Source organism: Oreochromis niloticus, linkage group LG6 (genome assembly GCF_001858045.2).
Source record: "Oreochromis niloticus isolate F11D_XX linkage group LG6, O_niloticus_UMD_NMBU, whole genome shotgun sequence".
Lineage (NCBI taxonomy): Eukaryota > Metazoa > Chordata > Actinopteri > Cichliformes > Cichlidae > Oreochromis > Oreochromis niloticus.
Window position 1 is genome coordinate 17967151 of NC_031971.2, and position 14089 is coordinate 17981239.

Here is a 14089-nt window from a genome sequence, read left to right on the forward strand (position 1 = left end):
ACTTGATCAAACTAATATTTAAAACCATCATTTTTTCTGATCAATAAGCAGAAGTTTGATTTCTCTCATGATGAAGAACAGTTAGGCTTTGCTGGTAGAGGATGATCGCAGGCACTGAGAGAGCAGTTTATTCAATCAACATAATCATTCTTATGCGATTCATGTCAAATTTAATCTGTGTCACTAGACTTTAATGGTTGTTTTCAACCTGATCTAGTTATTCAGGTCTAAGGTTGCTGATGCACTGATAAAATGTGATCTTTAACTGTAGCAAAAAAACGTTTTCTTATCTACATTAGTACCCTCCCCTCAGCATCATAAATAAATAAATAGCCTACATCACCCACCTCCTTGTCTGGTTTACACTCCTAATAATTTCTTGAAAGCTCCTTATAGGACACACAAAGGCTGGTCTAACGTTCAGCTATATTTGTTATCAACGATATCTTGTGCTTTCTGTATGTCAGCTGGTTGATCTACATAACTTTGGACTGCAATCACCATTCTTCTCTCGAGCAGCTGAAACTGTGAACAGTTCTCCATTATTGTAGTTCACAGTCAGTAGCCTATGTTGATCAAACATAGGAAGAAAATAAATAGAAAAGATTTCCGTAGCAGGAAATCTTAAGCACTGAGCTACTAAACTGCTTAACTGATTTTGCTCAGTATAAACTTATACTTTCACAAACATCTCTGTAGCAAAATTATCACCAAACACGGACTTCTGTGGTAAAGTGATTTCATTGCAACCTTTCATCATCTGCATACATGAATGAATGACCGTGGGTGGAGATTTCTGACAACTCAGATCCTTGACGGAAGGCAATGCTTCAGATTCAACAAGACAGCTGGGGGCAGGGCTACAAAATACCTCTTTAGGATGATTTGACCAGATAAATGTGTTTTTCTCTCTGCGTCAGTCGAAGGCAAGGTGACCTGCGGACATGTCTAACAGGGCAGAAGACGAATGTGGAGGTAACAAATTAAAATTTTTGTCTTTATTTTAAAAAAAGACACCTGACCCGTGTAAGTGCTGTCACACCTTTAATATAAATTTTTAATTTCCTTAAGCCAGTCACTATGTTACTACAACAGGTGTCAGGTTCTCTATGACCTCCCCAGGAAGTGTTGCTACAGACAGCAGGCTACAGACAGTAGAAACTGAGAATAAGGCAGGTGAGTATTTCAGACTGTGATTTATATAAACCGAAATTACTGAATTGAACTGAATTATTTTGAAATATGGAAGAGAGAATACTTGTTCATACCAAAGCAAAAGTGAAACAGTGCAAAGTTTAAAAATGTAAAAAAGTATTATTTTATTATGGCAAAATAAGCATTGAATTCAAATTAAATAGGGTGACATTGATCTAATTACCTGTGCTGGATTTTTAAGGTGGATCTCAACAAGTGTTGATGTCCACAGTATTCTGTCCACCATCCTGTCATTTTGTACTAAAATATGTATGAGTGTGGAGTAAATATGAAACCCACAGTTCAAAGTAGAGCCTATGACCATGATAATGTGCTGTCAGGGGTTGGGCCTGTGACCCAGCATGTTGAAAATATGTTAAGTCTTGTGTTAGTATTATCTGTTAGGATTTAGTTGAATGTTATTCTAGTTTAAGTTTTCATCTATGTCCCCTTGTGTGAGTCTGTTCTTGTCCTCTGTGTCAGTATGACTTGTATTTCATGTCTGTTGTCAAGCCTGTGTTGATTTTTCATCATAGTGATTTGTATGTTCCTGTTCAGGATCATGGTCCTGTCAGTAGTCATAGTTATCATAGTTTAATCATAGTAACCACAGTTTAGTTTCCCCAGTTTAGATTTTAGTTTTTGTTCACCTTTTGTTTTTCTGTGTATTTGTGTCATCAGCCACAATAAAAGGCTCGCTTTTTTACAGCTCAGTTCTGTCTCCTTCAGTGTCTGCATTTGGGTTCGTTTCCTTAAACACACCGGCTGCTCAGCCATGCCAGGAACTTTGGAAACAGAAACAAAAACTGAACTAAATGAAATTCTTTCTGTCAAATACAGCCATGCCGCCCTAAGTCTACCCTATACAGTATATCTGTAGAGTAAAGCTGTCCCTCTCTGCCTCTGTTCTTTTAGCAGCCTTTGCCATCTTTCACCATCTGTCACGATCTGAGGGGACAGACCGTGCGGTGGTGTGTGTGGTGGACCCAGGTGCGAACACACAAGAGTAGGCTGGAGTAAACTTAACTGAAAGCGAGCCTTTATTGTGGCTGATGACAGGTCTCACAACAAAGCAGAAACAGCGTGACTAACAGAACCTAAACTAAACTGGGAAACAGATAAACTAAGGAGACTCAGAAAACCATGGCGATGATTGTACAGACTGGCTGCAAGAACATGGAGGCTGGGAACACAGACGACGCGACACTGAGCACAGCAAGACTGGGGACTAAATACACACATGAGGCGATCAGGGGAAGTGGAGACACATGAGAACACAGCTGACTAGAATGGAACATAATGACAATACAGGGGAGAGTAACACTAACTACAATGAACAAAGAACACCAGACTCTTCCAAAATAAAACAGGAAACACACAGACATAGACATGGAAATGAAACATGGCATGAACTTAACATAACTGCATAGACATGAAACGTAGACACAGAACCAGGGAGACTGAGTACAGGGGAAGATGGCAGAAATAACTACAAGAACTTGACAACATAAGACACACCGACATAACACACATGAAGGGCAAGAGAGACTAAACACAAGGGTAATATAATTACAAATGAGCTGGAATAACTTAATGAACCTAAACAAACAATAAACATCCAAATAAACTAAAACTCAAAACACTGGGTCGCATGACCCAGGACCACGACACCATCCATCACCCAGCTGTTAACAGCTGTCAGGACTCTGAATGGATGGAACAATAACTGCATGACCATATTTGACGACAGAAGTAGAATTTTTCTGTGCATTTTTGGCATTTTTTGTTATTGCTGTGATGAGAACTGTCACAACAAACGTAATTATTTTAATATGTGTGCGTGTGTGTTTGTGTGTGTGTGGTTAGTGAAACACAAATATGTCCATACCGTCCTATGTTCTTTTCAATACAATGGTTATCATTGGTAATCATAATCATCAATATTTAGATAAGATGTAAAACAGGACTTGGCTCTGTATTACTATTTTGTAATTATTGCGCTGGTTACTTATGAATTTGTTTTTCAATAGTATGCAAAGAGAAACAAACAGAGAACACCTCCTTCATCAGAAGGTAAATTCTTACTTCCACCTTTTCTGGCTATTAGCTGGAAATTATCACTTTATTCTGGTACCACACACTCAGAATACTGCCTGCATTCATTACTATTTTTTCTCTAAAATCAGCTCCTTGGATCCTGCAGAGGAGTACAAGATGTGCAACAAACGACGAGGTCTTGCTCTCATTTTTAATCAGGAGAGGTTTTTCTGGCGCCTGGGCTTGAATGACAGAGTTGGAACCAGTGTTGATCGTTACAACTTGAAGAAAAGGTACAATTTCCAGCTATCTGCTGAAGAAAGGGAAACCCTGTATTTGACACAGCTTTGTGCTAAAGAACAAGCCAGCACTTGTTTAGCAGCTGTAGCTCCCTTCTGTGGTAAAACTGTGTGAGAATTTCCACAGATTTTTCCTGATAATGAAATGTTATTTTCTCTCCTGGATCCCCTTGGGGCTGATTTCACCTTTGTGCTCCAGTTAGTGCCAAAACCAATATTTGATGTGCTATATTTTTCACAAATTCCCACTGTAGAGAATAATGTTGATCCTGTAGTGAAGAGGTGATTCTAAATAGACTGATGGATGATCTGTTAAACTAATCAACTCATTTTCACTTTTTGTTCAGCCTGAAGGATCTAAACTTTGAAGTGAGGTGTTATGATAACTACAAGCAGGAGGATGTCCTAGATGAAATCGCCAAAGGTACCCACATAATCACTTGTAACTCTCAAATGGAATGCATCCAAGATGTACATGAAAAATCATCAATGTAGTTTGATTTCTCCCATAACTCTTTGCTCTCCTGCAAACATATCTATGTCAAATTCAACAATTAGCTCCAAGTTTAACAAGCATTTGTCGTCCCACCAGCTGCAGAGGAAGATCACTCAGATGCTGACTGCTTTTTGCTCGCCTTCCTGAGCCACGGAGAGGATAACCACGTTTATTGCTACGATGGAAAAATCAGTATCCAGGACATGATGTCCATGTTCAAAGGAGACAAGTGCCCGGGCCTTGTCGGAAAGCCAAAGATCTTTATTATACAGGTGCAATATACAAAACCCAGTCAAGTCCATCAGATTATTTTAACCTGCTGTTTATTGTCATCTCAATAAATGATGTTGCATGAGAACCAAACTAAGTAATGAGGAATGGACTGTGGAGAGCATCAGTAGTTACAAGAGGGGCTTCTTTATTAGCGTGCTGAAGTTGGTGTTCAGGTGAGGCTGTTGTTGATGTCCAGGTACCTGAAGCTGGAGATGACCATAAGGGGCAAGAGAGCTCTCAGCGGCTTTTTTAAAAGTTCATGAGTGCCACTTTCATTTTCTTAACATTAATGGAGAGGTTGATTGCTTTGCACCAATCCTCCAGATGTTCTTCCTGCAACCTGTACTTTGTCTCATAGTTGCTGGAAATTAGTTCCACCACAAACTTGACAACGTGGGTGCTTGGGAATGTGGCTGAGCAGTTATAAGGGAGTAGAGAGTACAGCAGGGGGCTCAAAACACATCCCTGAGGGGAGCCAGTGTTGAGGATAATGGGGGAGGAAGTGAAGGAGGAAGTGAAATCTGTCAGTCTGTCTTGTGTTTATTAGCAAGTCCAGCACCCAGTTAATGCCAGTGTCCATCTCTCATCTCCAGGCATGTCGTGGAAAACTGTTTGATGAAGGAGTTACAGTGACACCTGCTGATGCGGTGGATGGCAAAGTGGAGGTGTTTGCAGATGCCAGTGCCATACGCACCCTCCCCGCCGGGGCTGATTTTATAATATGCTCTGCCGTGGCTGAAGGTGAGTCTTCTGGGTTTTGACTGAACCTTTAGCTTAGAGGAGAAGTGAAACAACTCCTGGATAGATTTCTTTTAATCATATGAGTGACCCTTTATGAATCCTGTGTAAAGTATTTAATATTTCATAACCACACTAGAAAACCTGCCATGTTTTGCTGTTTTTGTCCTTTGTTAGGTTACTACTCCTTCCGGGAGACTAAGAAAGGCTCCTGGTACATCCAGGCTCTGTGTCAGATGCTCCGAAAATATGGCAACTCCCTTGAATTCACGGAGTTACTCACGCTAGTCAACAGAAAAGTGTCAATGAAGAACGTTCCAAAATCCTGTGACCCACAGCTTGTTGGGAAAAAGCAAATGCCTTGTTTTGCTTCAATGCTCACTAAGAAACTTTACTTCCGACCAAAACAGTAACAATGTCTCACCTCAGTCTTTAAATGAGCTGATTTATATTTTTTAAGTAAAACCGACTTCTGACTACAGAAAACAAATGATCTTTTATAACACTAATTAGGAGCCTCGATATTTCTAGTGACACACATCTGATAAAATCACAGGAACAACCTCTAGACATATGTATTATAGAGGTACATCTATGCTATTTTACTTAATGGTTACAACTATAGCTGTCTCCTGAGTAACTAAGCTGCCACTTAAAGTACTGATTTTAAAGGGAAAGTTCACCTCATATACAGTTGTATGTAATTCAGGCCTGGGGTGCTTTTTACCCCACTTGATTGCTGTAGTTAGTTACACAGTTTGGTGATATCAGCTGTTGAAATGTTTCTCTACTTGAATTTAACAGAACTAAATGAAATGTAAAACCCAGAAGCAATGTCTTTTTCCGGAAATTCATATAGGAACTGTTTTCTCTTTAACTGTTTGTAGAAGCAAGAATGTATCAACCTGTGGCAGCATGATGGGATGTTCAAGTTAAAGGTGTCCCAGCCAGCTGAGATGTAGTGAAACTAACCGCATGTTTCTCTTAGTTGTTTGAGTTAATTCCATAGAAATAAAATAGTTTCTAAATGTAATTCTTCATTTTAATCCTTTAGGCATCACAGGACAAACTGGCATTTAGTTCCATTATATCAAAGAGGAGGCACACATTTCTACAAATGGTGTCTCAGAAACTGATCAACTAGCACCAAAACAATGGAGATAAATGCCACTAGAGGAATATGACATACATTTGATTTTGGGGTGAACTGTTCCTTTAACTTTCTTAATGAAGCTGTTTGTTTTGTAAGAAGGAAACAAGTTTGTCAAAATAGGCAACATTAAAACTTCTGTCATTTTTTTTAAATACTGTAAAGCCATTGTGTTGAATTACATTAAAACTACAGAATCATTATGGACCACAGTCTTCGCTGGCTACTTTGTAAAATTACTGAAATTACTCTAGCAGCACAGAATGATGCCTTACTGCACAGAAATGCATTCACGTGGCCTTATTTGATATCAGGTTCAAAACACATACTCAGCTGCCTCGCACGGACAAGTTTTCACTGGAAAGTCAGGGAGTCTGGTTTGCTTGATCTCACCAGCCAGTTGTTTTCCAACTTATCATGAGAGGCAGATGACGTGATAGCTTAGCAATCAGGAAGGAAGGGAAAAAAATGACAAAATCTGGATTTTTATACTCAGCAGTTTCATTCTTACTTATCTCACTCTAAGCCTCAGGGTGCCAGTAACACTAACAAGCTATCCAGGCACTACATGATCGGAGTGTTTCCTCAAGCTTACTACTTGAGGATTTGAATTCATGTTCTGTCAGCAATTTATGGTACATGTACTAATGTGTATTTGCATCTCAGTGATCACACTAGCATGAAAAGTAAGAGGCTGTGTTTTTTAAAAAGTTGTACTCTAATCAAAAACACTTGTGGTCATACTTTTGTGAACCAATGAGATTTTAGTTATGGCTTTGCCATCGTTAATTTTGTTTTAAATAAAAGTCTCCATTGTTTTTGTGACAGAAAGTGTGTGCGCATCCTTTATTTGTCCAGAAACAGTTTGAAAGCAAATTTAATCAAAATACAACCGATTCAAACAGACTTGGGGAAACATTCATTTCATGCCATTAGTAATGCCTGTACTTGTCATACTGTAGTAATTTGCCCATTGTTCCTCTTCCTTGTTTCCCCATTGTTCGAGCTGAGTTTATATTTTTTTTCAATTAATGTTCTAATTAATTGTAATTAGTAATATTAAAGGTGTTACTGAAACTTACATCAAAGTAAATGATGCAATCTTCATATTATTACTGTACGAATAAAGATATAAAACTTTGCTGTAGTCTAAAGATAATGTTGGAAATTTTAATGTGTGTTTGTGTATCGACATGAAAGTAATTATGTGTTGTTATGCATACCGTTTCCAACAGAGGGAAACAGAGCTTCATTTAAAATATTTCAGGTCTTCGTTTAGCAGAATAGGTTTATGGCCACTGAAAGAAATCCTAATCTTGACCCTGTTCTGTATCATACTGTAGTCTATGTTAAATGGATGACATTAAATCCTTAAACTGGCAGCGATTCTGCTGCCTGATAATTACAACATCATCTCATTCTGTCTGTTATTAGATTAAGATTTTAATATTGAAACAAGTTTCCAAAAAAGTTATTTAAACTTTTGATTTAATGTTTAGCTGAATTACAAATATGGAAGAGTTTTCATGTTTTCATTGAGCACACTGAGTATCAATTAACGACTGAGAGTGGAAAAAATAAGTGAACCTCTGTGCTCTCCACTTTTCCAAAAGCTGGTCAGGTGAGACTAATAACATGCAATCCTGAAAGCAGTGAATAGAAACCCGGTGATTACTCAGTCTCTACTATTTACTTTCTTCGTGTTTGCACTAAACCTAAACTTTTACACATAAAAGTGAGACTTGATAAAGAATGTGAATCATAAATTGAATCAGTAATGCGATTGGCATCAAGGAAATCTGTAATTGTATTTTGTCTACAGCCAGGCAGACATTCACACATATACATAATGCTTCCAGTAATAATCAAATGGTGACTATCTTATGTAACTGATAATGAAGGAGGAGATGTTTACTGATTGATGCTATATGACAAATAATATAACTCCCCATATCTCCTAAAACTGCCAAACAGGACATTATTACAAAACAGTGAACTGTAAAATAAGGCGGTCAGTATCCAGTTCCTTATACCATGAGAAAAACGGGAACATATGATGAGTTGGCAGTGCTTGTAAATCCCCCCTGCCCTTCCACTGATGGTAAAGCTGGCACTAATGTGACTTGCATAAGCGTCTTTTTGATTTGTTACCTGTCATTGGTTTATAAATATGTGGACCTTTAAATGTCTCAAGAACAATGAAGTGTAGGCTTTATGTTTTTAATCATGTGTGAGATGAGTCTCGTAACATAAATCTGGATTAGGCTTTTAGCCCACTTAATCTTTTACTTTCTTCTCATGCTCTTGTTCGTGATTTGGTAGTTGCCTGAACTTGTTCTATTACAATGTTTTAAACACGGAAATACTAGTCTTTAAATCTTTGAATGACAGACGCGAGAGCCAATAGGTGAAAATCGGAGCCAATGAGATTACGGTGGGCGGAACCACACCCTGAACTCTTTTTAGGGTGGGTTTTACGACGGTGATGTTTTCTTCTGACGGCGTCAGTTCGAAAAAAAGACGAACCGTGAACATGTCTGACAAGCAAAAAGACGAATGCGGAGGTAATAAATTTGCATTTTTAAAAAATATTAGAAACAGACAGGTGACCTGTTAATTTGAAAGCCGAACAATAAGTGCAACGCTACTAAGTTTCGATCTACGCTGAGCTCAATGTATTTTAAACCTTTTGGTATGCTCTATTATAAATGCTGTCGCACATTTACTATAAGCGTTTCTTTAAGTCAGTCACCACGTTAGTACAACGTCTATCAGATTTTGTTTTAATGTAATAACAATGAAGTCGGGACTTCACTGCTCCTCCTTCTCTGACTTTCCTAGGAAGTGTTGCTACAGACAGCACACCAACAGGTGAAAGCAGGCAAGGTGAGTATTTCTTACCGTGAAGTACATAAAAATTCTAAAAGCTTTTTTTTTTTTTAAGACATGAACGACAAAATACTTGCTCATACCAAAAGCAAAAAGTGAAACACTAAAAACTGTAAAGTTGTACAAACAATGTAATAAAAGTAATGTTTTGTTGCTGGTGAATCAAACAGAGCATGTAAAACAGCGTGTGATTAATCATCAGCTCAAAGATTTTTACTATCGCTTTCATAGCTGTACCCCTCAGTCCAGGTCAGGAAGCTGCTTTATGGCAGCTTTATACCCAACATTTTTTCTCCTAATTATCAGTGTTGGACTTCCAGGTGCACTTACAGAGTTTTTGTTGCTTGCTTGTTTTGTATTCAGCTGTGAGTTTATTTATATATGTGAGTAACTAATAACAAAAGCAAAACATCTAAAGTGATGGTAAGATTGCCTCAGGGCCAGGCTATAGAAATAAAAATGAGCAAATCGCCCTCATGGATACACTTTAACAAAGGTTTATTTATATAGAACCAACAACAGTCACCTCAAATAACCTTTTTATTTTAATATCAAATACACCCATTCTACCTCATTTGCACAAATACTCCGCCCTATGTATCTGTAGGGTGGAGAATAGAGATGTTCCTCTTGGGCTTTGTTCTTTTAGCAGCCTTTGCTATCTTTCTCCACCTGTCACTCAGCCATTGACAGCTGTCAGGTCTCTGAGCGGATGGAACAATGGCTGCTTGACCCCCACACTAGCAGCACTTGTAGCTGTACTCCTAAACAAAAAAAAGTCTGAAAAGCTAAATCCTGCTATGGATAAGTCCTCTGCTGTGTTCTCTTTTTCCTTTTCCCTCATCCTCCAACCATGCAAGGCACACGGTGGCTCCTCCCTGTGCCTGGTTCTGCTGGAGGTTTCTTCCTGTTACAAGGGAGTTCTTCCTTCCCACCACTCGAAAGTGCTTCCTCATAAAAGATCATTTGATTGTTGACGCTTTCTCCTGAATACCGTTGGGTCTTCACAGTATAAAGCACATTAAGGCATATATATTTATATATTTATAATACTTATAAATATATAAATATATTTATAAGTATTTATAAATATAAATATAAATTGAATTGACTAATATGTGTCGAAATATTTGATTTTCACTAGACAAAAGGTTTCTCAATAACAATATTGAGAAACCTAATTTCCTGTATTGACAGGATACTAGATATATGTTAATGGTCAAATTTATCTTAATTATTTTAAGACGTTTGCGTGTGGAGTTAGTGAGGACAGCCTGAAGAAAAAGAACAATTACACATCTATGATATTGTCAAGTGCATTATTGATGCAGTACTGAGATTTTAAAATATCACAGTTGTCGTCTGTGCTCGGTTTAGTCTAACACTCTTACTGGCGCATTAAGCAGGTAGTTACTGGCACAGTACAATCTAGGATATTGTCATACATGTGTTACTACTTTCTTTCCAATATCATGTTTATCATTAACACTGGCATGTTGCAAAACTTGGATAAGCATAAAGCAAGACTTGCCACAGCATTATTATTTTGTAGTTATTGCACTGGTTATTTATGCATGTGCTTTTCAATAGTATGCACGGAAAACCAAACAGAGACCGACTCCTTCATCAGAAGGTAAATTCTTATTTCGACGTTTTGTGGCTATTACTGGAAATTCTCACTTAGATTATTGCTCTGTATTCATGTCCCCAATTTTCACTCCAAAATCAGCTACCTGGATCCTGCAGAGGAGTACAAGATGGGCAACAAACGACGAGGTCTTGCACTCATCTTTAATCAGGAGCGCTTCTTCTGGCGCCTGGGCCTGAATGACAGAAATGGAACCAATGCTGATCGTTACAATTTGGAGAAAAGGTACAACTTCCTAGCTATCTGCTTAAGAAAAGGAGAAAGTTGCATTAGCCTGCGCTTTCATGGCAGGTTTAGATCTGTTCTGTAGTAATATCGTGTAAGAATTTCAAATGGTTTTTAATGGTTATTAAATGTTATTCTTTTCTCTGTTGGATCGCCCTGAGGCTGAGTTCTTTCACTGCTGTGCACCAGCGAGTGCCAAAGACAATATGTCATGCACTATATATGCACTATATTTTTAAGTTCACAGGGAACTCTGTGATTGTTTCTCTGCTGAATAGTGATCTTGATCACAATCCCCACTACAGAGTGTGATCATTGCCCTTTAGAGGTTGATTTCACAGTGGTCCAAGTTGTTCCCACTGCATCAACAACTGAAGAGATGGTTGTGGATTTTAAAAAGAATCTTATGACCGTCTCTGCTGTGGTGGTAATAGCTGATGCCGTAGAGTGCCTGCAGAAGCAGAAATATTGAGGCACTGAAATTTATAGGACTTTGAAAAAGGTCCAATCAATCCTGATCTGAGCCGACCCTTGTCTAAAGAATTTATATTGCTAATAAAGAACAATAAAATTATTTTTGGTCCTTGATCTGTTAAACTAATCGACTCATTTTCACTTTCTGTTCAGACTGAAGGATCTAAACTTTGAAGTGAGGTGTTATGATAACTACAAGCTGGAGGATGTCCTAGAAGAAATCCACAAAGGTACCCACATAATCACTTGTAACTCTCAAATGACTAGCATGCATCCAAGATGGACATAAAAATCATCACTGTAGTTTGATTTCTCCCATAACTCCTTGCTCTCCTGCAAAGATATCTGTGTCAAATCCAACATACAGCTGCAAGTTTAACAAGTACTTGTTGTCCCACCAGCTGCGGAGGCAGATCACTCAGATGCTGATTGCTTTTTCCTCGCCTTCCTGAGCCACGGAGAGGATAACCACGTTTATTGCTACGATGGAAAAATCAGTATCCAGGAGATCACGTCCATGTTCAAGGGAGACAAGTGCCCGGACCTTGTTGGAAAGCCAAAGATCTTCGTAATACAGGTACACACTAGCCGAAATCAGTCAAGTCTATTAGAGCATGTTAACTTGCTGCATTACCTTAGTCTAATGCTCCATCCATCCATCTCCAGGCATGTCGAGGAGAAAAGCATGATGATCCAGTCACCCCTGCTGATGCAGTGGATAGCAAAGTAGAGGTGTTTGTGGATGCCAGTGCCATACACACGCTCCCTGCTGGGGCTGATTTCATCATGTGCTATTCTGTGGCTGAAGGTGAGTTTTTCGGGATTTGACTCAACCTTTTGCTTTTTATTTGGGCTGAGAGGAAATATAAAAGACACTAAACAGTGTGTGTGTGTGGTTTTTTTTTTAATCATATGGTAGGTATGTGATGTTAGAATAATAGTATCCTCAAATATATCTAATAGTTTCTTCTGTTTAATATTATTAATAATAATATAAAGCTAAAACGTCTCCACTTGGCTACCAGTGACACACGATTACAGTGGACCAGTGCCAAAATAGATTTCTTTTTCTTAATAAAACAATACGATTGAGCCACTATAAATTCTGGTGTAAAGCATTTAACATTTCATTCTGTTTGCTTTCCCTTCAACTTCCATATTAACTTTTCTTTTCAATATTTTTTAGGTTATTACTCACACCGGGAGACTATCAATGGCTCCTGGTATATCCAAGATCTGTGTGAATTGCTCCAAAAGCTTGGTGATACCCTGGAATTCACAGAGTTACTCACGCTGGTCAATAGAAAAGTGTCCATGAGGAGTGTTCTGAGAGCTCGTGACCCACACGCTATCGGGAAGAAGCAAGTACCTTGTTTTGCTTCAATGCTCACCAAGAAACTTTACTTCCGACCAAAAAAGTAACACTGTCACACCTCAGTCTTTCAATAAGCGGGTTTATGTGTTTTTTTTAACTAGATAGGGCTTCTGAACAGGAATTTACACTTGGCACCAGATTAAGACTAAATGTATATAATTTTCTGCATCACCATCTGATTATGAACACATGCAAAGTGACCATCTAATGCAGTTTGTGGCTTCATTCTGCGCCTGTTAAGCTCAATGGGGGGCATATGTAAAACATGTTTCTTTGGCAAAGAATTAGTGTTGTTCTTATGGCAAAATTTAAATAACTAAACAGTGAAAACGTGGCTTCTAGAAGATTAAAAAAAACAAATGAACTGTTTAGTCTTGGTCAGACTTTCCCAGTTATCTGTGAATGCAAACAAATAGTTGGCATTATAATGGAATCCAACCCAACAACCCTTACAGTAACTGATATTTGAAATGTTGTTGGAAATAGAGATGCTGTTTTACTTAGTGAGCACAACTGTGGCTGTCTTCTGACTAAGTTGAATATCCATCCATCCATCCTCTCCTGCTTATCCAATTCAGGGTTGTCAGGGCCAGCTGCCATAGGTCGAGAGGCAGAGTACACCCAGGACAGGTTGCCAGTCTGACTAAGCTGCTTATGACACAAAATATAGCAAGACCTAATGAGTTTATAGAGAACATTCAATTGAAAATCAGCTGTATTTACCTCAGGCCTGTAGTGCTGACTATCCATCTTGATTGCTTTAGTAATGAATTAATTACAGAGTTTGGTGATATCAGCTGTTGAAACGACCACTCTGCTTGAATTTAACACAACTAAATGGCACTTATCTCGTAAGACATAAGGACCCAGAAGTATATTTGTAAAATGTCCCCTTTCAGGAATTATTACCTGAGTATTAAAAAGAGTTCATGTGGGAATGCCAGGATGTTCAAGTTAATGGCCTCACTCCGGCTGAGCTTCACTGACAGCTAGCCACACGTTTCTTTTGATGATCAGATTTAGTTCCATACAAAGAAAACAGTTCTTAAATGTGATTTGTTGTTTTAGTCCTTTAAGCATAATGAGACAACTGACATTTAATTCTATTATATAAAAGAGAAGGCCGACATGCCTGGAGCTGGAAATGAAGAAAAGGCACTACAGGCCAGAGGAAAACTAGCCGAGATCCATCCATCCATCCATCCATTCGCTTCCGCTTATCCTTTCCAGGGTCGCGGGGGGCGCTGGAGCCTATCCCAGCTGTCATAGGGCGAGAGGCGGGGTACACCCT

General features: G+C 38.6%; 1 protein-coding gene across 4 annotated transcripts; it reads left to right on the plus strand.

Annotated features, from left to right (window-relative positions):
- The first annotated feature begins 866 nt into the window (after positions 1 to 866).
- On the plus strand, positions 867 to 13883 carry LOC100693984 (caspase-6). 4 transcript variants are annotated; one of them, XM_019359973.2, is made up of 8 exons: positions 867 to 975; positions 1072 to 1176; positions 3225 to 3267; positions 3381 to 3524; positions 3878 to 3954; positions 4123 to 4298; positions 4893 to 5040; positions 5215 to 6394. In XM_019359973.2, the coding sequence occupies exons 1-8, from the start codon at positions 945 to 947 to the stop codon at positions 5448 to 5450; spliced, it is 960 nt and encodes a 319-aa protein (XP_019215518.1). In that variant the 5' UTR covers positions 867 to 944; the 3' UTR covers positions 5451 to 6394. The 4 variants fall into 4 exon arrangements, with proteins under 4 accessions (XP_019215518.1, XP_005457038.1, XP_019215519.1 ...); XM_005456981.4 differs by having other exon boundaries at positions 870 to 975; positions 1096 to 1176; XM_019359974.2 differs by lacking the exons at positions 4123 to 4298; positions 4893 to 5040; positions 5215 to 6394 and adding exons at positions 11825 to 12000; positions 12090 to 12231; positions 12610 to 13883 and having other exon boundaries at positions 922 to 975.
- Positions 13884 to 14089: the final 206 nt, after the last annotated feature.